Raw genomic sequence first — 23615 nt, 5'->3', positions numbered from 1 at the left:
GGTGTGGGTGGGTATGGAGGATGGCTGGGGTGTGTGAGACTGTGTGGGTCTGCATGTATGGTGTGCGGGTGTACGTGTATGGTGGGGGGGGGGTGTGGGACTCACCCTATGAAAATACACACACGCGCACACACATGCACCAGGGTACCAGCAAGGCCCTGTGCTCCTGGGCTGGCAATGCAGCCGGGAGCAACATGGTGCTGTAGCAGTGTGGGGGCAGGAAGGCAGGGAAATGGTTAGGGGTAGGGTGAGGCTGGGCTTCTACTGCCCCTGTCTCCTGTCATCGTTGACAGACAGCCAGGAGCAGATAAACGTTTTCTAAATGTTTCAGGGGTCCTGAGGGCTGGATAGAATGGCCTGGTGGGCTGTATTTTGCCCACCCCGTTCTACCTGGTACTGCACATATTTGGTCTTCATGTATTATCTTCTAGAGGTTCTTCCTCATTCTTAAACCAGCATCTTGGCCATTAACTTATAGTCCATATTAAGGAGGATAATCGGTTTCCAGTTTTTCAGAAGTTCTTTCTCTCCTTTCTTGAAGAGTAAGATTACAACACCTCTTATAGAATCTTTCCCTGCCTCTCCTGTTTCCGTTATTTCCTCGAACACTTCCACTTTATCCCTTCCCTATCCATACCCAAAATTTCTTGTAAAATTCCATAGGCAGTCCACCCGTTCCTGATTTCCCTCTTTTAATGGTTTTTAAGCACTCATCCACTTCCTTTAAGTTTTTTTTCCATCTTTGCTTCCTTCTCCTCTACTTTCTCTTCAAACTCTTCCAATAAATACTTCATCTTCTTCCTCTTTCCTTTTTGTGGTATAGCTCTTCATAAAATCTTCTTGTCATCTCCAACACCTCCTCCTGCTTTTCCACCCAGGCACTACCTTCTTCCCTCACTGCTTTAAGCTCTCCTTTTGCCACCTTCATTCTGCCTGAAAGGTATTGGGACCACTCTTTGTTTTCCCCCACCCAGCGTGCCTTTGCTAAGAATATTTTCTCTCTCATATTGCTTTTAAACCAGTTTTTTAACTCTTGCCTTGTTTCTTCTAGCTCTTCTCATACCCGTCCTCCTCCTGCAGCTTTCTTTAGCAGCAGCTACATCTTTCTTTGCAGTTCTCTTAGCACTTTTACGCTTTTCCCCAAACATCTTTGGCCTTCATTCCTGAAGACTTCTCCCATACTCTTCCTCATCATCCACCAATCTCTGGTACTCCTGAATATTTCTTCAGTGTTCACCACCCCTCAATGTCTCGTGTACACTTGATGTATTTCTTCCTTCTAACAGCCACACGTTTAACTTCCACAGTCCCTTCATGCTCATGGGGCTCTTACTAAGACTCATTTCCCTCTTCAGCATCCAGTAATCACTAAAAGCCACATGTATGATTTCTTTCTTCCTTATACCTCTTTCTTTTGATACAAGCACAAAGTCAATTCTTGATTCTTTCCACTGGGGTCAGTGGTGACGTGCAGGGGGTGCATGTGCACCCCCTGAGAGCTCTGGTGCACACCCTGACAGGCTGTGCTCCCCACTTAGGTGATGGGCATGGGGGGGCAGGTGGGAATCGCAATGCACCCCCTGTGAGCGCTGACTGGGGAGTGGGAGTGGGAGTGCTGGATGTAGTGCTGTGGCCGCTTCCGGGACTGCTGCAGCTACGTTCTAGTCGGTGAGACTGGGGACGGGTCTCCCCGCAGCCAGTCTCACTGACCAGAAAGCAGCTGCAGCACACCCGGAAGCAGCCGCAGCACTACATCCAGCACTCCCACTCCCACTCCCCAGTCAGCGCTCACAGGGGGTGCACTGCGACTGGTCACTGGGGGGGGGGTATTGTGCCCCCCCACCACCAGTCACCCATGACTGTGATCTTTTCTAGTGAAAACTTTCTCCCATACCCACACATCTCTCAGCAACTCCTCTTTTATTACATTTGTTAATAATCTAGATGAGTTGTCTAAAGCTCCATTTCCTTCTTTCCCTGTTCTGTCACCCACTTCAACTATACAGTTGAAATCTCTATTATGTGCAGTCTCCCACCAATCAAGTAAATCGCTAGTTTTCTAAGCAGCACATTCCTTTTCTCCCTCTCTGGTGGTACATATTCATTGAAAATTTCTAATACTGTTCCCAGACTGATAGTATAATTCATTGCAATCTGCCACTTATGGCTTCTCTACCCGCTTTACCCTTAGCTCCTTACAAACAGTGTGTTTTAGGGACTCTTGGTACTCTGCTGCTCTATGTCCCACCCCTCCTCATCTGTAGTACACTATGAGGAGACTGTACAGACAGGTACCCCACCTATCTGCATTTGCTGCACTGTTTTGGTTGCCCATGGTACATTATAAAGCCCTGATGTGACCCAATCTGGATCACTGATGGGAGACGCAGCACACCATCTGGTCTCCATTTGTCTGCTTGTAACACTATTCGTGCTCTCCAAGACTCTGTCCAGATACATATTTGTTCTTCTCTATACCAACATTACCCTTTGGGCATAGTTTTCCATCCATCTTTCTATGTCTTCTGCCTCTAGTAAATCCATGCATGTTCAAACAATAAATCAGTCTCTCTTGACTTTTCCCCTGCAATGAACTTTATTATCCCTCTTAATTCCTCCCTCCCATGTTTCTCTGCATATTCCTTCCAAAAGTTCTCATACCCTTCTTCATCCCAGTAAGTCAATTCACAAGTCTTCTGGTTAGAGAAAGCAATCAGGCCAGTGAGATGCTCTAACTGCGCCTCCAAAATCTCAAACAGGACCTTTTCCAAGAAATCATATCTGTTCATCATCGACCCCATCTGCCTCCTGTCACCAGTTAAAGTTGCCTTTATCTGCAGCCTCTGTTCCTCTCAGTGTCTCTTCCATGTTTTTCTGCTGTGCCACTCCTGGTCAGCCAGCATGTCATCCTCTGCTTCTTGCCCAACGTACCTTCTCCTACTGCTCTTGCCATCTCCCACTCTCCTCTGCTCGTGTCTTCCTTCTGGCATCGTCACTCTCATCGTTGCTGCCTCCACCGTTGCTCTTGTTGCTACTGCTTTTTCTTTCCTTCTGCTGCACCTTTGCCTACTCTCCTTCTCCAGATCTTCATTTCCGCTCTTCAAATCTTTTCCCATCTCATGTTTACTTGCCACCACTGCCATTGTTTTGAGCTTTGGGTCGCCCTTCTCTACTCCTTATACTGTGACGTCCTGTCAACAATCCTTTTCTCAGCCTTCAAGGCATAGATCAGGCTTTGAATGCTGATAGGAACCTACCACAAAGATAGGTTAGGACAGCCCATCGAAATAAGATAAATGGGAGTACCCACTACACTCAGTCCACCCAGCACCAACTCTCAAGTCATGGTAAGCCACTACACTGCAAACATTTCCACTTCCCCTTCATTCTCACAGCTGAGCTGTGCCTTTCTTTCCCATTTCCAATTATTCCTGTTTCTTCACGGGCTTTTAATGCCTGGCGAACATCACCAAATGGGGCCCCAAACAGTTCACCCAGAATCCCTGTCACTCCTGTTTCATCTTGTCACATATGTTTAGTGACCCTCCTCCCCATGAGGAAGAGCTGGACCAGGTTGCCCTGTGCCTTACCTGTATATAATTTTTTTTGAGGTTCCCAGGACTCATGACAAGAACACTTGGTTCCAGTCATGAGTGGGGGGATAATTAGCACATAAATCCTTTGGGGGAGAGGGGAGATATGTGGAGTATACATAAATACTGAAAAGATGATGATCCATAGTTTGCTTCTCCTGACAAAAACATTGATCTGCTGCACAGAGGCTCCATGATTTCATGAGACAGTTGCATCTTCCAAGAGCCACTCTCAATCTGTTCAGGCTCTGCCATGTGTGCCATTTGTAGTTGAAGCCGGTTCTAACTCCTCAATGGGGGCAAATTCCTGACTGGCTCCATTCACCAGCTTTGTTGCCTCTTTTTTCCATTCTTTTTGCCAGAGGGTAGTTCTGGCTGATTCTGGTGATGTGGTCAATGATGTGGTAGAGGACAAAAAACTAGTGGTAGAGGACAAAAAACTATTTCTTGATGAGACATGATGGTGCACTGGTTGATGTCCATATAGTGGGTGGCAGTCGTTGGACCTACCGGTCAATGTCACCTTCTGCCTTCCTCCTGATGTAAGGGGGCATTATACCAGTTAGTGCACATAGGCAGGGAACAGGGGTTTTAGGCAGTGTGCTATAATTTTACATGCATCATTTAGGGCTGTGTCAATATGTTTATTGTGACATAACAGTCTCCAGGTGGTGCAGCCATATTTAACCACAAAGATGGATGTGCTCCCAACTTGGAATTTGTGAGCTTATGCAGAATGTTGTTTTGTGTGTTGAACTTGGCTTTGGTATTGAATATGTGCTTTTTGTAATCGTGGCTCGAAATGCTGTTGCCTCTGCTCAGCCCCAGCTCAATGAACTATATAGTAAATCATAAGCTTTTTGTCTTTGGACTAATATCAAGCATTGTTTGCCACTATATCCAAGCAGGTATAAAAGTGATGCTTAAAAGTGTGTTTATGGAGCACCTGTGCTAAAACTCAAAGTGGTTTCCAAAAAAAAGGTAAAATGAATCAATTAAGAAAAGTTAATTTATGGGTACATGTGCAAATTACTACACGTATGTTTATTTCAAGGTCACTGTTTTCAAATTTGCCTCTCACTTCTATGTGCTCAGGGACAGCTGGGTCTGACAGTAAGGTAGCGGGGAGGGGCTGCAAGGGGGGAAGAATATGGAGGGCAGCAGAGAACAAGGAGGCAACCTGACTCCCTCAGATTTACTTTCTCTGCTACAGCAGTGGGAGAGGGAAAAATTGAAGGCAAACCTCCAATAATTAGATTCTATACCTGAAAAATTATAGTAAATTTATACGTTATATATGTAGAATCTAATTACTGGCGGGGGAAGGGGGTTATATTCAAGTAAATATGGTAGTTTCCTGCCAAAAACTGCTTTCTGAGTCACCAGTGTGGGACAGATCCATGTAATCCAGGACAGAGCCAAAGGAACGTCTAAAATTTAACTGTCAAAACACTTACACCTATTTGGCAGAAATCACCCTCCTTTTTAGATTTTCCACAGTTAAGTTTCATTCTTCTCAACCCTCATGTACAGCAGGAAAATAATGCTTTCTAAGTTTGGAACCACTTATTGTCTATGAAAAGAAATATGGCTAAATGAAGCAACTGAAGGAGGATGATCATTTTAATTAAATCAGTTCCTGAAAGAGCTAAAATTCAGTCAACATATGTCCCATCTCAACATAATGTTGTATTTTCTCCTCAGTATTTTGGGATCAATTTTTTTTAACATGAGCATTGACCATAATCTCAGCTTCTTTGTTTTCTCCTGCATCCAGGTCCAGGTAAGTGCCACTGCAAAATGTTTTAAGCTTTACAAAGGTTTATTTATGGGCTTAATTTCTTACTGCTGTTTGTACAGCCTGAAATTACAGTAATTAGTAAATTATTTCATCATTTCAATACTATTACATGGGTGACTGGTGCCACCTTAGTCGGGGGGGCATGTGCCTCTCCTTCAACCAGTCCTGCTGGCCGGGGCGGGGGCGCAGCCCATCTCACCGCCCTGTGGCCAATCGCTGCCGCCATTTCCAGGAGTGGGTGCGGCCGCTTCTGGGAGCAGTGATCACCTGGCACCTGCCTGCCCCCCCTGCCCATTACCTAAGCGGTGAGCACCCCCATGCACCTCCTACGCATCACCACTGACATTTGGCTAATAAAAATGGTGTTTTCATCAGAGACCTTTTATATAGGTCTATGTTAAAAAAAAATCAAAACATGAAAATAGCATTTGCCATATGACTCTGTGGAGTGCGAGATGGCAGTGTTTCCTTGCATCAAAGATGGGAAATAACCAATTGAATTGTGAGGTATGTGTTATGTATTGTTGAATTATTATTTACTTTTATTGTAGTGGTGCCCACAGACCCCCAAAAGGAGCTAATCGTTTACTATATTAGGGGCTTTGGTTTCATTTCAGACTTTTCCCCTGAAGTCACATATGGCTAATAAAATAAGCAAACAGATGAACAGCATAACCTTGCAAATGTCTTACATTGACCCATTCTGAAATGTGCTCATTTACCACTGCAATGGCAGTTGGGAAGTTACTCAGGGTGAAGATCATCCATATAAACCTATCTTTAAGATAACTTAAAACAAAGACTTGCAATAGGTACTCCCATTCAGTGAAATCAAGTGCTTTTGGACTACCTATAAAGGTCTCTGACAATTGTATTTAGAGACCCTGCTCAATCCGGCTTGTTAGCAATTAGCACTAAATTAGGATGGCATCTTATTGCAGGGTAAAAAAGGGATAGTGATTTTAATTAACTCTCTCATGTGATCTGCCTGATATCTTTTCACAAATAATTGTTTCAAATTCATTATGAGGTGCATTGATGTGACAGCAAAAAGGTAGCCTACATACAAACATTATGAATATTATAAGCATATGTATACATATGGACAAATGCAAAGCACACAGGTACTGTGCTTTGGACACACAAAGTGCATCTACACAAGACATTTACCAAGGAGCTACATAATTAGCTCCACAGTAAAACGTCATTGTCTATACATGTGGCGCTATTAGGACAGAGTAAACGAATTACCTCCGCTGCAGGACAGTACTTGTATTTACTCCTGTGGCGAAGTTCTTTACTGCAAATCAATGCACATGTAGAATCTGACAGGGCTGGCTGGGGCACAAAGGTGCTTCACTGCAGGGGCTGCCTGTTGCCTAGCCCCACGCTGTAGCACCCTCATGCCCCAGCCAGGCCTTCTGAAGCATGTTGAGCTGGATTGGAGCAGCCCTGGGTTAGCATGCTGACTCCCCAGGGCCCACCCGCTGTTCTGACCTGGCTCAATCTGCTGTGGTCCTGGGCGCACGTGTAAACACAGTCCCCAGGAGAAATTAAATTCTGGCATGATATGCGCTGGAGTTTATTCCTTTTCCTTAATTGTACATGTAGATGTGCCCACAATGTCCACATCTCCTGTTATAATGGGATAAGGCTGATGTTAACTTAAAAGACCTTTAAATATTACAACATGACTCCAAATGGTATTTTTACTGTGATACTGTGTTAACAGCCTAGCTGCACTATGCCACCGCATAAATCCAAACCTTGATTCTCCAGTCATTTGTGCTGGCTTTACCCCAATGTAATTCCACTGACCTCAGAATTACACCAATACAATAGTGGCATAACAGATTGGAGAGTCAAGCTTTAACTACTGTAGGAGCATTTTCAACTTACTGGGTTATTTGCTTGGTTATAACTCTTTACATTATCTGTTGTAGCAGTGTGTATGTTTGGCACCCTAAATAAAAACTATTTATGGTGTGATTTCCAATTACTCTTTAACAAGTGTTTTTTTCCTTTAATCATCATTCTTGCTTATTTCAGCAAGAGAAATAAAATAATACAGAGGGAACAATTTATGTTCTAATATTTTACTGAATTACACATCTTTCCTTCCCCTTAACCTCTAATATTCCTGGACTAGAATGCTCTTCCTAATATTTATGAATTTGTTTATACAGGTGAATAATTCAACTACTAAAAAAAAAAAGATTCTGCTCCCCGCTGCCTTGCTCATGGCTGCTAATAGAAGTCCAGCTGAGAAAGAACAGATCACAAAGTTCAGTGCTAGCAGGAGGAGCTTAGATTGCAGAGAAAGGTTAAACACGTGGCTGTTCACTGAACATATTTTCACTTCAGACTTGGCCCCGCTACACAATATGCTCAATACTTATTATGAAAACACTGTTGTGCACCATAGAACAAAATCAATCAAGATAAGCAGAATATGCATCTTGTTGGTAAATTATTACATGTTATTTTTCTTATGTAAAAATAGGTCTAGATTATCTTCAATTTTGAGCTAAATAACCTTTTGACACAAATAATCTTTTCCTCATATCAAAATGGAAATCTATTAAAAATAACCTATCCTTTACAAACTGTAGAAATCTATGTAGCAAATGCAAATATGCCTCTTTCAGCTCACAATCTTCACAATTTCTAAAAATGGTGGGTATACTGAAGTGTTCTTCAGCAAGACTGTAACCTAATCTACTATTTATAAATCAACCTAAATTAATGTATTCCTTCTTCCTCCCTCCCGCCCCATGATATGTTTATAATTAAAAATTCAAGCTCGTCATACATTATAATTTTGTTTTGGATTAAAATTGTGAACATTTCAGGTTATACTCAAGACAGCCATTCCTTACTTTCCTAACTGACTTCAGTGTTCAACCAGACACTACTCAGAGTTCAAGGTGCTCTGTATCATTTCTCACTATCTCTATTGCTTCTGACAGACATTACATTGACCTGGAGGAATGGTTCTGCAGATTATTCAGTAAACCTTTTGAGGCAGCTGGGTCACCAACTCATAATAAGCACTGCTTACTTACATAATAAGCACTTTTCTCTCTATAAAATGGTCCCAATTGTTTTTTTTCAATATATCACCTATACAACACCTTTTAGTTACAACCTGGGATGAGAAAATCAGGATAAATTGTAATTAAAAGAGGAACACCTGCATGCTTGAAAGTTTTCATAGTATCATTGAGCCAGTTCTTGTCATATTTTATATACAAAACAAGTGTGGGTCTGGTCAGTCCTAAGCTAATATTCTAGGCTTTTTCCACCATCATTATACTGGCAAAAGCCACTAGTAATGTTCATATACAGTATATTATTTTATACCTTGATGCCTTGCTTTGGTGGTCTAGTGTTATTGCTAGATAATGCTATAAAGCAAATCTTAGTATATATCCTATTCATTATTTCTCATTTTCTCACACTTCGATGACTAACAGGACTAAAAACATTAGCTGGTAGTTGAACAGGCATGGGCTGTTCTTCTGACAGTTCTTATAAGATAAACAAAGGTATCCCTCTTTTGTACTACAGTTTGTCAATGAGGAAAAAATCAAGACTTATACAACTTGCAAACCTGTAAAGTCTTTTCTCTGCAGTCATACTTTTTTACCACACTTCACTTTTTTTTGTGTCTTTAAGACAGTGAGGCTGCACAAAAATTAAAGGTTTTCAATGTCGAGGTTGCCATACTAATTTAAGCAGTACCCCACCACTGCAGAATCCAGCACCTTTGTGTGGAGGTATTACAAGCGAGTACTTTATTACATTAGCAAACAGTGGGAGCATCTACACTTGCAATTAATGTAAATCACTAAATTCTGGTGCATATTTTGTTGGAGTTTATTGCTCCCAGGCACTCCGTTTATGTGTGCCCAGAACCGCAGCACATTGTGCTGGGTTGGAGCAGCCCTAGCTGGCGAAGGGCCCAGGTCATCCTGACAGCCCGGGACTGCTCTGATTCAGCTTGATGTGTTGTGGAGAGGCTTGCTGGGTCACAAGTGTGCTCCAGTGTGGGGCTAGCCAGCAGGCAGCTTGCACACTGTAGCACCCTTGTGCCCCAGCCGATCTTGTCAGTGTCTATAGATACACTGCTGGGCAGTAAATAACACTGCTGCAGGACAGTACTTGTATTTACACATACTAGCTTACAGCAGCATTTATTAGTTTACTACGACCTAATAGGGCCACACATGTACACATGGAGATTTTACTGTGGAGCTAATTAGGCAGCTCTGGATTAAACATTTTGTGTAGATGCATCCGCTGATGTGCAATAAGAGATATGGCCCAGAAAAGAGATCACAATGTTCATGTTAGTGTAGTGTGCAGGGGTAATAATAATAATAATAAAATAAACACACAGCCAAATCAGCAGGGATCCTGGTTTTCCCTGATTGAAAAAAAAAATGCAAATTCTGTGATAAACCCCCCAAAATCTGTTATTAAAATGAAAGCTCCCTCTCCCCCCTGACCCTCTGGCCCTACTGATTAGCTCCCCATGACATTATGTTTAATTTTATTGTGTGACAGTTAGCTCAGGTGCTGAATACTATACTTTTGTAACAGCTTTGTAGGAAATGTTGCTGACTGTGCCTGAAGAGAAAAAGTAAGGCTCTGAGAGAGCTGGGGAAGAAAGGGTCCTTCCCAGGGTGGAGACAAAGAGGGAGATAAAAGAATAGTCCCAGGGAGGACAGAGTGGAGCCCAAAGAAGGACAAAGGAGACTACTGTGGCACAATAAAGACTATTTGATGCGGAGCAGTCTGCAGTGCTGTTTGGGACACCAGGACTCTGACCCCTCTGCCTTGTTTGAAGAAGAAAATACCCCCTTTTTGGGACCTGGCCAAAAAGAAGGAGTTCTCTGAGGCAGGGAACTAGGGTCAGATCAGATCACTAGGGAAGTCGGGGACAAATTGAAGCCAGGTCTCAAGCCAGTAGCTTTCCTTGAGAAACCATGCCAGGGCTGGCTTCAAAGGGTCCTCCAGGAGACGGAGACCAAATAAGCCTGCTTCTTGGGGAGTTCCAAGGCAGAGCTTCCCCTCAAAAGTGGCTTGATTTGTGACAGGCAGCCTCAGAACTTCAGAACTTAATGGTTATTAAGTTTTTTGTAATGACTTTCCTATTGTAGAGAGGTAAAGATTTCTGACGGCAATATCTTTTATTGGACCAACTATGCATTTAGGATGTTAGACAAGCTTTCTAGTGCAGTCTTCCTCAAATTATTCCTACTGTAATAATTCGTAATATCTTTCCTCTTCAAAAGAAGAAGTTAGAAAGGGAGAAAATGCAAAAGGAATTTTGTTGAAAACAATTCAGGAACGGAGAGGGAAAGGGACATACAGAGAGAAAGTGATATCCATTTAAAGCATTAGTATCTTACAAAGTTTTGCATTTTTCATGTCTGTGTCACAAACTGTACTGCTAGAGGTTTGAAGGACACAGAACAATACATCTAGGTCAAAACATTTAGGCAGACACTTAAAGATTATAAGTAGTCCCTTTGAAATCACTGGCAAAATTCCCAGTGAGTTCAATATGGCCAGAGTGCCACAGAATTGGAAGCAATCAAATTGATTTCAATGGGACTAGTCACACACTTAAGGAGTTGAGTACAGGGGCCAACCTTTTGTATATCTTGAAAAAACCTACTGTGTTGAATATATAAGAGGAAACAACCTTCAAAGGCTGAAATGGGAATCTTGGCTTTGAACATACTGATTTTTTTTGTAATTAAAATCTCATTTTCAATATTGAATTAACATTTATTTATATCACCATCATTGCCTGGGTAAAGTTTCTTTGTCAGGGCACTCAGTAATTGCCCCAAACACATTTTTTAAAGCTAATTTATCTCCCAGATGTATGTTTCATGTAAAATTGGTCTATCACTAGGGTAACCATATGTCCCGATTTGGTCAGGACAGTCTGGGATTTCATAGGCTGGTTCCAACCAGTTAGTGAAAATGAAAACAGGAGTCCTGAAATCACAGGGGCATGGGGCACAGTCTGACAGGAAGGCCAAGTGCCACAGTGTGGGCAGGCAGGCTGAACTACTAAGATCTTTTATCTTACTAGTTGACAGACTATTTTGAAGAACTGCAATTGGCCATTTGAAAGAGAATACCAATAAATCCCTATTTAATTTAATAAATTAATCCTTTTTATGATCTAAGCTATAACCTATTAATGCCCCTGACACTAGTATGCTTTCCTGTATTTAATGCTATGTCAAACTGATAAACACATTCCAGAGATTAAATTATTTTCTCTTGATGCACAATGAAAATGTTGCAATAAATCTTAAATTAGTAACTTTCAATTGCTGTTTGGTAAGAACAGGGTTTTGCAATATTGTTTAAAACAGTCAAACAGAACATTTCAGCAATTTTTAAATTGAAATTGATGTTTTCCAAAATCCTGGGTATAACAATAGGACAAAGTTATGAATAAGAACTTTAACACGGTTGTTCAATAACAATTAAAATTCTACCATGTTTTAATCTATGATTTCAAAACAGCTATGAACAAGCACTCATCTTGCCAAATGGCATTAATCAGACATCATCATGGAGACCAGTCTTTAGCAGCAGCTAGGGTTTTAGTTAAGTAGGAAAGGGACAGTGAGTCAACTGAAGATTAGGGTCTGTCCCTGCTCTTTGCAGTGATGACTCTGGGGGAAAAATTCTTCACAATGCTTTTCAAAAACAAGATGTGTATTATATTTGGGCGGGGGGTGTTATATGCAAGAAAGCATAATAGTTACCACCATCCGTAACACTTCAGATGATTAACTGGAAGACTGACAGGGGAGAAGAAATTCACTATCCTTTTTGTTTATTTTCTGTATGCGCATTTCACAGCAGTTTGTCTAAAGACAAGCCCAAAGTTGCCCTTGTACAAGCAGTTTCCCAACTCTAGAGGACAAAAATATATATTTTTTGTTTTAAATTGTGAAAAGGGAAGGGGGAGTGTGAAATAATTTTTCAAATATTTTTAAAATAAATTGTAAAAACCGCAAGTATTAACAGTTCCTCAGGGACATGTATACTTCCTGAAATTCCTTTTAACTCTTGCATATGAATCAACCTCATTTTAAACTGATGGTGGCCCCCGCAGTGACATTCAAATTACCTTCTCCATAATACTGCTCGTCTCCCATATAGCAATTGTATGGAATGCACAGTGTTAACTCAGGATGTGTAGTTAATGGACAATACATAGCTTTGGTATGATATGATACTCACCTCACAAGTGCAGGTAATCCTTCTAGGATGGGGAGCTTCCTGTTGCAACTGATATACTGAGAGAAGGCAGAAGTTAAATGCAGTTTAGTTTTCTATTTAATACAGAAAGATTTTAAGTCAGGCATTTTTAACTTAGAGTTAATTTCTTTTATTAACCCCCGCCCCCTCCAAAACAGAATATCCAAGCTTGTAGCAAGAGTTTGTGCAGGGGGATATATGTTATATTTCAACTGATTAACAACAGGTCAGAAAAGATTCAGTAGCCAGCCAAACAAGCATCACCAGTCACTATTAGAAACAATTCAACTTATCCATTACTAGGTAATAACTGGGCAAGTTGGGAAATGCTTGACTCAGGAGAAAATAACAGAAGTTAAGATCAATATAAATTTCATTTTACAATAAATTAAATATATGTTGGTTTCAGAACACTTTTCTCAGCAACAGGATTCACAGTCCAATCCTGCAAGGTGTTTGCCATCTCCCACATAGGTCTATTTGTTCCCTGGGGACAAATATGCTCAGCACTCTGCAGGAGGCATTCAAGATTTAGCAGAATCAGACCCTCTCCTTTCACGATTGTTCACTAATCTTTCTGAGCTAGTAACAAAATGACATCTGCATATGTGAACTTTAATTAGAATTTAAGGGGGCCCACACTGGGTCCACACTGACCTATCTTAAAACGGTTATAAATGGTTGGGTTTTTTAAAACCAAAATATATATTTTTATTGTTTTCTTTAAACTGAATCTTAACAATGCTAGAGCATTTTTAACTAAATTGTATCGATGTGCTGACATACTAACGTACTGTAAAGGACACACATTTAACTTCTATTCAAGTAGTTTGACTTGGCAAATCACCTTCAAACTAAGTCTGTTAACACTTGTTTTCTTTGTAGAGTACTCTGCCCCTGACAACAGAGGAATAATCTCTAAAAATTACTTTAACTTTCAATCATTAATATATGCAAATGACTCTGAAACATGCTGTCATTTTGTTCAGTTAACAAGCACATACATTAGGTGAACCAATGAGCTGTTTTCCCCTCACACCATGCTTGTCATTCACCCTCAACATTTTTTTTTTTGGTAACCATAAACTGCATTAAATGCCTGAAATCTATGAAGACCAGAATGGAAAAAATAGCAAAGTGATGAATGATAAGGCAATCAATAACAGCAATCTGGAAAAATTCATACCCATTGTTCTGAATTTAAAAAAAGCATTTTTCCTTTACTGTCCTCAAATCAAACTTTAGCACTTTTTTGCAAGTGATGAAAAACAGCAGAGTGGTACAGAATTAGTACACTTTAAAGCACAGCATGAACAGCTATATGCACCCAAGTAGAATTTCCCTAGTTTCTCCAACACAAATGGCACAATTACCATGTCCAAATCTAGGAACAATGGAGAATTCTCAAATTTTATATGAAAAGAGAAAATTTTAGATACAAAAATACAAGAGGTATCAGAATCTACATGCTTTGTTGTAGAGCTTCATTAAGGGCTTAATCTAATAATTTTTTGACATATATCAGTGAATGCTGGAAAAATTTTCTGAAGAGGACTTTCTCCTCAAACACTGTCCTCCTTTTGTCTGGTTTGTTAAATTACAAAAAAGTGGTTCCTTACTGTGGCAGTGCACCTTTGGGTGTTTGCACTTTAAGGGCAGAGTCAGGCAGCTGCCCAATGCCTGAAGGCAGCAGCCATTTTAAGAAGTAGGTATGTAAAGGCTGCAGTTTGCTGCTGCCAGCCCAGGCAGAAACACTGCTGCAGCAGGAACATGTGGAGGTAAAGGTAAGAGTGAATGGGGATGGCTAGGAGGCTCTTGGTTCTGGGCATGACCTAAAACTACACCTTGCCAGGGACGGGTGGCCTGGTGGGGCTGCTGGTGGTGCAGGAGTTCTCAGAAAAAGCCATGCCAGTTACCAGCCCGGTAAAAGGCAGGTTAGGGTACCTTAACCCCTAGCCCCAACAGTTCAGCAGGTATGAGAGCCAGGCACAGCTACAGCCACCTGAGCCCTAGGGGGTGGAAGAGCCCAGGAGAGGAGTGGGGCCAGGCACAGCTGCAGCCACCTGAGTCAGCAGGGGAGAGAGACCCCAGAGGCCCCTGGCTGGGGATAGTTGCGTGGCCCTGGAGAAGGGTGGCCCATTGTGTAGTGTGAGAGGGAGGGCAGTTGGGAAGGGCAGAGATATAGGTGGCCCCGCACAGAGTAGTGTTGAAGGGGAGTAAGCCTGAAGGGCCGTGCATGAGGGGGGCTGGGTAGGGCCGAACTGGGGCAGCACAAGGACCAGCCCCATGAGTAGTTGATTGTGGGGATGATGAGAACACCCCAGGGTACGGCGTGGTGTAGAGGCCCTAGTGTGGGCATAGTCCCATGCGTGGGGGAGAGGCCAAGGCATTTTGTGGATGCCCAAGGCTGTAGTTTGGGCCAGAGGCTGAGTGGGGGGAAGGGAGGCTCAACCACAGAGTCAGGGGCGAGTCCTGACCCTGGTAAGTCTTCTACCACAAGGAGGCCAAGTGTGGGTCGAAAGAAAGACCTAAAGGGACAGCACAATGACCTGTTGCTCCAGGGAGGAAGTAAGGGTCCCTGTGAGACCCAGGAGCACCAGCTGTGGTGTAAGGGAACATCGTGTGTGTGTGTGTGTGTGTGTGTGTGTGTGTGTGTGTGTGTGTGTGTGTCATCTGCAAGGTTTGGGATGCAGTACAGGGGTGGTTGGAGCTGCATACATAGGCCTAGAAGAACACAGCTGCCAAAGGGCAGCCTCCCACCTAATGAAGACAACAATTATTAAACAACAAGGTGGGGCAGGATAGAAAGGTGGGTGGTTAGCCCAGAAACAGGTGGGCAGGCCAACTTCTGACTGGCCCTGGGAAGGCCCCGTTACACCTACCCCTTTCCTTTAATTTCTGCATGAAGAGCAAAGCTGTTTGGCTACAGCTTCTTTCCTGAAATCATTGGCAGAGGAGTTAAACATTACATTCCTCTTCATTCACCGAGACAGACTGAAGCACAAACAAAGTCTGCAGTTGTTTGTACTTAATTCTCATTATGGAGGAATGAAAAATATATTTTATGTAGCTACAAATGGTGTGTGTGCCTTCACCTCTTGGCAGGCTGTAAAGCAAGCTTTGCTGATTATAAAGGTTGAACATCCCTGTAACAGAATATGGCACAAAAGAAAATGAACAAAAAAGCAGCATTCATTGAGTTCACAGAAGATACAATACTGTGATTCATTATTCATACTTACAACTAAAAGCAAAACAGCCTATTTGGTAATGAATGCTAGATGAATTGCAGTTATGAGTAATGATGTTTAATATTGAAGATAGAGTGTATACCAATTTTATCTGTTAGCTCTTATCTGCAAGGCAAAAGCTTGCTCCAGATCACTATATTGAAACGACTTAATATTAAGTGACTGGCTTGGTGTATGACAAACTACTGAAGTTACAGATTATAATTCAAAAGCCACAAATAAGGTTGGCTACTGGCTTGGCATATGACAAAACTTCACAAGTAGACTAAGGTTCTAATCATTACAATTATATGACAGCAGTTGCAGGGGCTGTTATACACATTCAGTTCCCTGAAATGTATTCATCTGAAGACAGCCAGGATATATCTTTAGCTTTTTATTTATTTTGCTCCCCATTTAGATTTTCATTTATTTTAACTATTTAAAATAAGTATCAAAAGATGATGTTGTAACTAGAATTTTGAGGAACACACAGTATTGCCAAAACTAATGATTTTGTCATGAGTCTTGTAATTTTTAGTGCCTTACTACAGGGGTCAGCTCTGCAGGCAAGTACAGTAAAATCTCTGTTATCTGGCATGAGTAGGGAATGGGGCATGACAGGTTTCTAAAACTTCTGTTTACGTGAGGCTGGCAGTATTCAGCCAGAGGTGGAGCGGGGGGAGGGAGGGGAATTGGTGGCGGCCGCACGCAGAGCAGCTGCAGTGCCGGGTGGTGGGTGGCGGCTGCTGCAGCATGCAAAATACCACCCCCCCGTGCCAGAAATTCCGGTTAATTGAGTGTTCCGGTTACTCAAATGCCAGATAACAGGGATTTTACTGTAATTACAAAAGGGTCAGAAAGGAAATCAAAAAAAGAAATCAAAATTGTTATTTTTAGATTTATTTTAGGGGATTTTTTTATGACAGACTCCTGATTTTTTGAAAGCTGGATTACGGAAACACTGCTGGAACCAACATCCAACTTCTACAGGACCCACGGACACTAAAAATGCCTGTTTCATTTATAAACCCATATTTAAAAACCTACATTTTGAGAACAATCCTAGTTCAGTAGAAGGGAGACTGAATTATCTAAAAAAGGTCTTTTCCAATCTCATTTTTATAGATCTATTACATGTTTTCAGTGAATAAGAATTCTAGTTTTGATTCACACACTATAATATTTAGGATCTTTTCATACTTAAAAATATCTGTTAAAAACTTTGTTGAAAATGCAAATAAAATAATTAAAAAAGAAGTACACGTTCCGAGACATGCAGACACGCTGAAATAGCTACATTCTCTTGGATGTTGGATCGTAAGTCCTAACCTAGAGAAGTAAACTCTTTTCCTGTGTTAAGTGTCACTTGCATATGTCTTGACAACAGATGTTAATGTGTTTTTGAACTTTTTAACAAGTGTAGACTTGGAGGGCTGGGCATTTTAAAAGTAACTGTACGTCAAATCTTCTGTTAAAGGAAGTCCTACTTTTTTTCCTCATTGCTCCCCACCTTATCAAGTCTACTGTCTTCCTCTTAATATATATAAGAGGAAGGAAATAAAAGATACAGGTGAGTCATCTTTAGAATAGTTTTATATCTCATTTTACACTTCTCTTATTCATTCATCTGGGTCTAGTGAAGCCTGTTCTAGAGATCTGCTGAGAAAGGTGGTGATGCTTCATAGAGGATTTCTATTTTTCCTTCAAGGAAGAAAACCAAAACATTTTAAAATTCTCTATGAGAATTTCCATGTCCAGTTTTGGGAAACCCACTTTAAGAAACATGAGGCTGATGCCTCAGAGTGAAGTCAAAATGATTAGAGGTCTAAGAAATATGACTTATGAGGAAAAGTTGGAAGAACTGGGATTATTTATTCAGAAGAACAGGAGACTGAGGGAAGATTTGATAATATTTTTCAAATACATGAAGCGTGGCTACAGAGAGGGTGGTGATGAACACTTCTCTCTGGCCAAAGGGAGAAGGCAAGGAGTAATGGTCATAAACTGCAGCAAGGGGAATTCAGGTTGGAAGCCCAGGCTATCCAGCAGCCAAGCAGGTGAGATGGCTGGCAGGCTCCCCAAACCTCACTGGGTTCTAAGAGAACTTGAGTGAAACAGGACTAATTCTGTCAAGTCTGAGATAGTATTTCACATGCATTTTTCTGATCAAACCTAGTTTCAAGTCCTGGGATACATGTGATTAAGTCACATGGGTCCTAAAATTTCCCATGTGACAACAGGTTTGTAATGGATATGGCTTGCCAGATTCTTGCATTTGGATATTCCCCCTAACGTTAATTGGGTCACTCAAGTTAGTAAATTTTCTAGAATCCAGTCTTTGAATTACGTATGCGCACTTGGTCTCTGGCATCGAGGACTGCAGTTATCACCAAACAATGATAAATCCTGTTACATGCTATTCATTTCACTAATGCACAATGTTTCCTGAGCTCATATTTTGATGAAAAAATATATTTTAAATGTTTTAAAAACACCAGACATGAAACTTTTTCATATTAGACTTCTATCAGACTTTTTTTCTTTTTAAAGACTGGAATACTTACAGTAAGATTTCCATACAGGCGGTCTGTATTCATCAGTATCTGAAAGAATAATGAAACTTATCTAAATATAGGTTTAATAATGTTCTGGAAGGTAAAAACAATATTTGTATTCTTTTATAAGAAGTACAAGCTCCAATTAGCAAAAGTTATCAGATGCCAATAGTAACAATGCCTTACTGATTTGCCTCCAACAGGACACCTAACAACCCCTAAATTTAATGATCACTTGCTTTGGCATTTGTCACTAAAATAAATTGCTTTTCTAACTTACTGTCTTTTGACTTGCTGACAATTCATCAGGAGCTGTAAAATACCACAGCTGACAAAAGAGGACCAGATTTTGGCCTCCACTGTAGCTGTATCGTGGCAGATCACTGAACCATCTGTTCCTGCCATTATTCCCTAAATATGATTCCTGCTCCTATCAAATACCAAAGTGTCTCCTGCAAGAAGTTGAGTTCATCTCCCTTGGAAGTGGATGACAGTTACTGCCACTCTGTATGTTATAGGATATGACTGTTGTGAATTTAGCCAACCATGGTTGGGATTCGATAGCCGGCTTCTGCTATATCCCAGGCTCTAGTAGGCAAATACCTGCTGGCACCAATACTGTCTAATGCATCAAAACATATCCATAAGCTTTCACCTGTCACAAAGACATGTAGAGATATGACTATATTTAAGACCTATTCTATGAACCTTGTACTGTCATATCTGTCCTAGGGCATCCTTTATCCATATTTTTAGAAAGTCCACTGCTAAAATTAGGTTGTACAAATCTTGGTTTAGCATTCCCTTAAAGTATGAAACATTCTTCCCTGCATATGCGCCGTAGCATTATTCCATCTCTCCTCATCCACTGACATTTCAAAACATTTCTAATTCAGGGACATTTTATTTTTGCTGTTGTCAGCTATGCTCAGTAATTGTTCCACCCTAACCCCTCCATCATGTAATTTTATTTAGCTTTTTACAGTATATTTTGAGACATTTTAATTATTTCACAGGATGATATTGTAATTGTTTATCTAGTGCCTTAAGTGCCTTCATATTAAAGCACTTTATAAATATAATAATTACTAACAAATGATCATAGGTGTAAAATAAATGGCTCCCCAAAATTCCATTATCAAAATCCTCAAGAGGTCACACAGATGTGCCACCAACTCCTGGTTGTCTGCCAAGTGCCTTGCAACTGGAGGGAGGTCTTCAGCTGTCCACCCGATACTCTATCAGTGAAAGAAAATCAGCAGCAGCAGATGCAGAAATCGTTATTCATTGGTACTTCGATTTTTTTTATATTTTAATTTAAAGTAGTGTTAGGAGATTCATTCCAGAAGCACTGGAATATGATCCCTCAGTGCTGTTCTGATGTCACGTGAAAAAAGGCAAAACCTGTGTGTAAAAATAACAGTTTTATATTCCCTGCTGAATATTATTACACTATTAGCTGTTTTTTTCTTCTGCCTATTGCTGCTTTAAAAGCAATGTATGCACTGGTTTGATTTACAAATAAATGACATAAATAAAGGACAGCATCTATATTATTTGTAAATTATGAGCTGACTCTTATGAAAATAAATGGATCTTGGCAATCTAACCTCTTTGTGATTGCACCATGGCTATATTCTAATTGCAACAAAGGGCAGTATGATTATAAAATTAAGCAGCAATATTTTTCACAAACCAAAAAACAAAATAAAACAACCCCCACCCCTCAAAAAACCCCAGCTTGATAAAGTCAAACAAGAACCACGGAAACTTTCATACAGCAAACATTTATTATTCAGAAACTGGAAGGAATGATTTATGTTATGCAGCTGTGCACAAGTATTTTATTTAAAAGTCTGTCTGCATGTTTTACTGCCTTAACACTGTCAGAATGCCCTGAGGCCATTCCACATTAGGGAATAAAAAAACAAAGCTTATTTCTATTGTAATTTTAAAAAATGTTATCTGATATAAAATACTATAGAGCAAGCACAGGGCAACGATGATAGTGAAGCAGAGTTTTAAGTGTTCATTTGAGTCTGTGAATACTGTTAGTGTTATTATTTGATATAAACTACTTTGCTACAAAAAGGAAAAAAAATGTCCAAACATTACGTGGAAGTATTAGCATCCATTTAAAAAAACCTGATTGATATGGTCCTATTTTTAAAAAAATATAATTAGTATTTTTGGATGCATTAACATTTTGAATGCTTTTCTTTAAAGTTTTAATTTGAGAATCCAAAAATTAAAGCTAGAATCGCTAACTGCTTTGGAAATTTAGGCCAGATGCAAACATAAAGAAAATAAAACGTGCTGCAAAACTGAATCCAAATTACAGGTTCCCATTAACATAGCAGTACTTTCTAGCTATCACTATAACCTCCCACGAAATTTTACTGCAGCTCCACTCTGTAATATGTGAGGTCTACCTCAAATGGTTTCTTGATAAAATGGTAACTTATGCATCATTTTTTTCCTCTACTCTATTTTCTAGTTAAATTTATGTCCAGTTCATCTGAACATCGATTTTCTAAAGGTTTGACAATACTGCAGAAGAATATGCATGTAAAAAGCTTAGTGCTATGAATGCACAAATTCGAACTGAAAACAATAGGATTCTAGTGCTATCTTCACTAATAAGTTGTGAATAAGTTTTTCAGAATTGTGAATAATAAGTTTGTGAATAATAGGTTTTTCAGAATTGTGCTTATAGCATCTTAGCTGGATTAGCCTGACAGAGTATTTAGTTACTGTACCTTTAAAAACAGAAATGTTTCAGAAATAAGTTACCAATATCCCTTCTCCCCCAAGCAGTGATCACTTTTAAAGACTACAAAATTTTGCTGTGTTCAGAAACAAGAAAGATAAAAAGGCTGGCAGGTGGGTGTGCAAAAGTACTTCTTGAAATATGATAATGGGGTTTTGGAAAATACCTATCCTAAAGCCACAATGAAATCCAATAACTTGCCAGCCTGAACCAGATCAGTAAGAAACAGATGCTTTTTCAATAGTTGACCTAACCTTTTAAGCTTCTAAAAATACCTGTCAGATATATCTATACAGTTAGATTACATACAGCAAAAAAACTCTTACACTGATATAGCACTCAGTAATCTGAGACCCAAAGCAATTTACAATACAGGAGGAAAATACTGTTGGATACTTCTGTGTTAAAAGTATGAACAGAATGAGGATGAGCTGTCCACAGTAACTTACTGCTACACTGGTTCAAAAGCAGAATCAGACCTGCACTGAAGATGAGTGCCACACCACAGACCCAGAGAACTGCCTGTGCCACGAGAGAGGAGAAGTCTCTGCTCCACCCATCAGATCAAAAGAAAGCACAATTTCCACACTCAGTTCCATTGTGAACATATGGCAGTTAAAAAGACATCAGACTCCAGCCATTCACAGAGACAATAAGTAACAAACTTAACAGGTCATGCCCCAAAATCCTACACTTCCCTTCAGCGGGCAAAGGAATTTATGCCTTGGGGTCCACAGACAAAATTTCACCCTTCTTTAGCCTCCACTTTGTTTTCCTTATAAACAGCACTTCTTTTTCTCATTTGCAACTCCTGAAATTTCTACTATCACACCTCACCCCCATCCATACCCAACACTATCTGCAAGCTGTGCTCTCCATCTTAGGCCAGGTACAGATGTCACACTTTTACTGGTATAAGTGATTGGAAACCAGTGCATACCCACAATAGAAGTTTGGCACACAAAACTCATCTATACCCAAAACAGAAGTTCAGCACACAGACTAGTTTAAAAATGGCAAAACCCAGGCTAAAGTTTGCCTACCCCACAAAAGGGTGAATATATGTGTTCTGTTTCCTAATGATCTAAACTATGCAGCTTACAGAAAACCATGCAACTTAAATCAATTTTGCCTCAGGCTTTTTGAATGTCCGTACTTAGCCTTAGCTTCATCTCAGTTCCACTACAAACTGTCTACCCATCACTCCATCTGCTCAGCACATAAATCCCACATTGTGTTATGTCTTCTTGCACATCCCTCAGTAGCTAACTCAACTGACTCTCAAGCCCCTTCGGAGTCTGGCTGTAGTCTCCTCGTATCTCCCCCTTGCTCCTATAGGGGCATAGACTGCATTATCTGCAAGGATGGAAGAAAGGAGCATGAGAAAATAACTTTACATGTGGCCTACTTGGCTTGAGGAACATTTTGCCTTCAGAAAAGGGAATCATTTAATAAAGGGATGGATTTTAGGAAAGCAAAAACAACACAGCTCATCCTCAGAATGACGGCAACTAAGGAATGATAAACTGACACTGATAGTAGGAAAACAAACAAGCACTGACAAAATGGAGTCCTTTTTAGAGGCAGCCATTTACAAGAATTCAGATACAGATTGCAAGAGAATATTTAAGTTGTTTCCTAGACACATAAATAATTCTGACATTCAAATATAGTATTTCCTTTGCAATTTTCCTTTTTTCTTTTCAATGCCACCTTTCCTTTATCTCCCTTATATAAAACTAGTCTAGCTTTAACACTTGCAAACTGAACACTTAAACTATATACATCTCAAAGCTGCTATCATTGCCTCAAACTGTTTAGACTGCTTATCTCTGTGTATTCCTTTTATAGAAAGAATAAAATATTCATTTATGTATTTAGCAGAAAGAAACAAAACCATTTCGCACCTCCCTACTGACAGTCAGAAGGCTCTGGGGTGGAACACTAGCTGCTTAACCATGCACAACAACAGCAGCACCACCCGAGACTTGTGCATGAGGTGCTGTGGGGTTTCCTATAGCAAATTCCATTTGACTTTTCTTTTAATACAGGTCATCTCCAACAGCATTGTGCTCTGTAACACAATGCTGGGGATCGCTTTAAAAGAAATAATGCTACTTATTAACTTGCCAGCATGTTTCTCCAAAACCGGTTCTTTGGCAATATCATATCTAAACAAAGACAGGACCTCCTCACTGGCTAACCTTGCAGATATCCAGATGGGCCGAAGCGAAAATAGGAAAAGAATCAAATGAAGATAAGTTTCTTACAACTTAAAGACAAAAGTATGGTTTGACTCCTAACTTAGAAAAGATGAAAGAAACCTTAAAACATTGCTGTGTGTTATGACCAGTTCACCAGCCA

The 23615-nt window shown here is 40.4% G+C and overlaps 1 protein-coding gene across 3 annotated transcripts in view; it reads right to left on the bottom strand.

The window, feature by feature from the left end:
• CHN1 (chimerin 1) overlaps nucleotides 1-23615 on the bottom strand; it is a 156655-nt gene that overhangs the window by 102631 nt on the left and 30409 nt on the right. For all 3 annotated transcript variants that reach the window (XM_090045429.1, XM_090045431.1, XM_090045430.1), the window contains 2 exons: nucleotides 18491-18529; nucleotides 12676-12731 (listed from right to left, as the gene is read on the bottom strand). In XM_090045429.1, the coding sequence (XP_089901555.1) occupies nucleotides 12676-12731; nucleotides 18491-18529 (95 nt within the window). The remainder of the gene's footprint in view (nucleotides 1-12675; nucleotides 12732-18490; nucleotides 18530-23615) is intronic.

This window comes from Crocodylus siamensis, chromosome 4 (genome assembly GCF_052110815.1).
Source record: "Crocodylus siamensis isolate JL-2025a chromosome 4, ASM5211081v1, whole genome shotgun sequence".
In the NCBI taxonomy this organism is placed as follows: domain Eukaryota; kingdom Metazoa; phylum Chordata; order Crocodylia; family Crocodylidae; genus Crocodylus; species Crocodylus siamensis.
The sequence above is the reverse complement of the archived record's forward strand: the minus strand, read 5'-3'. Positions and strand labels throughout refer to the sequence as shown.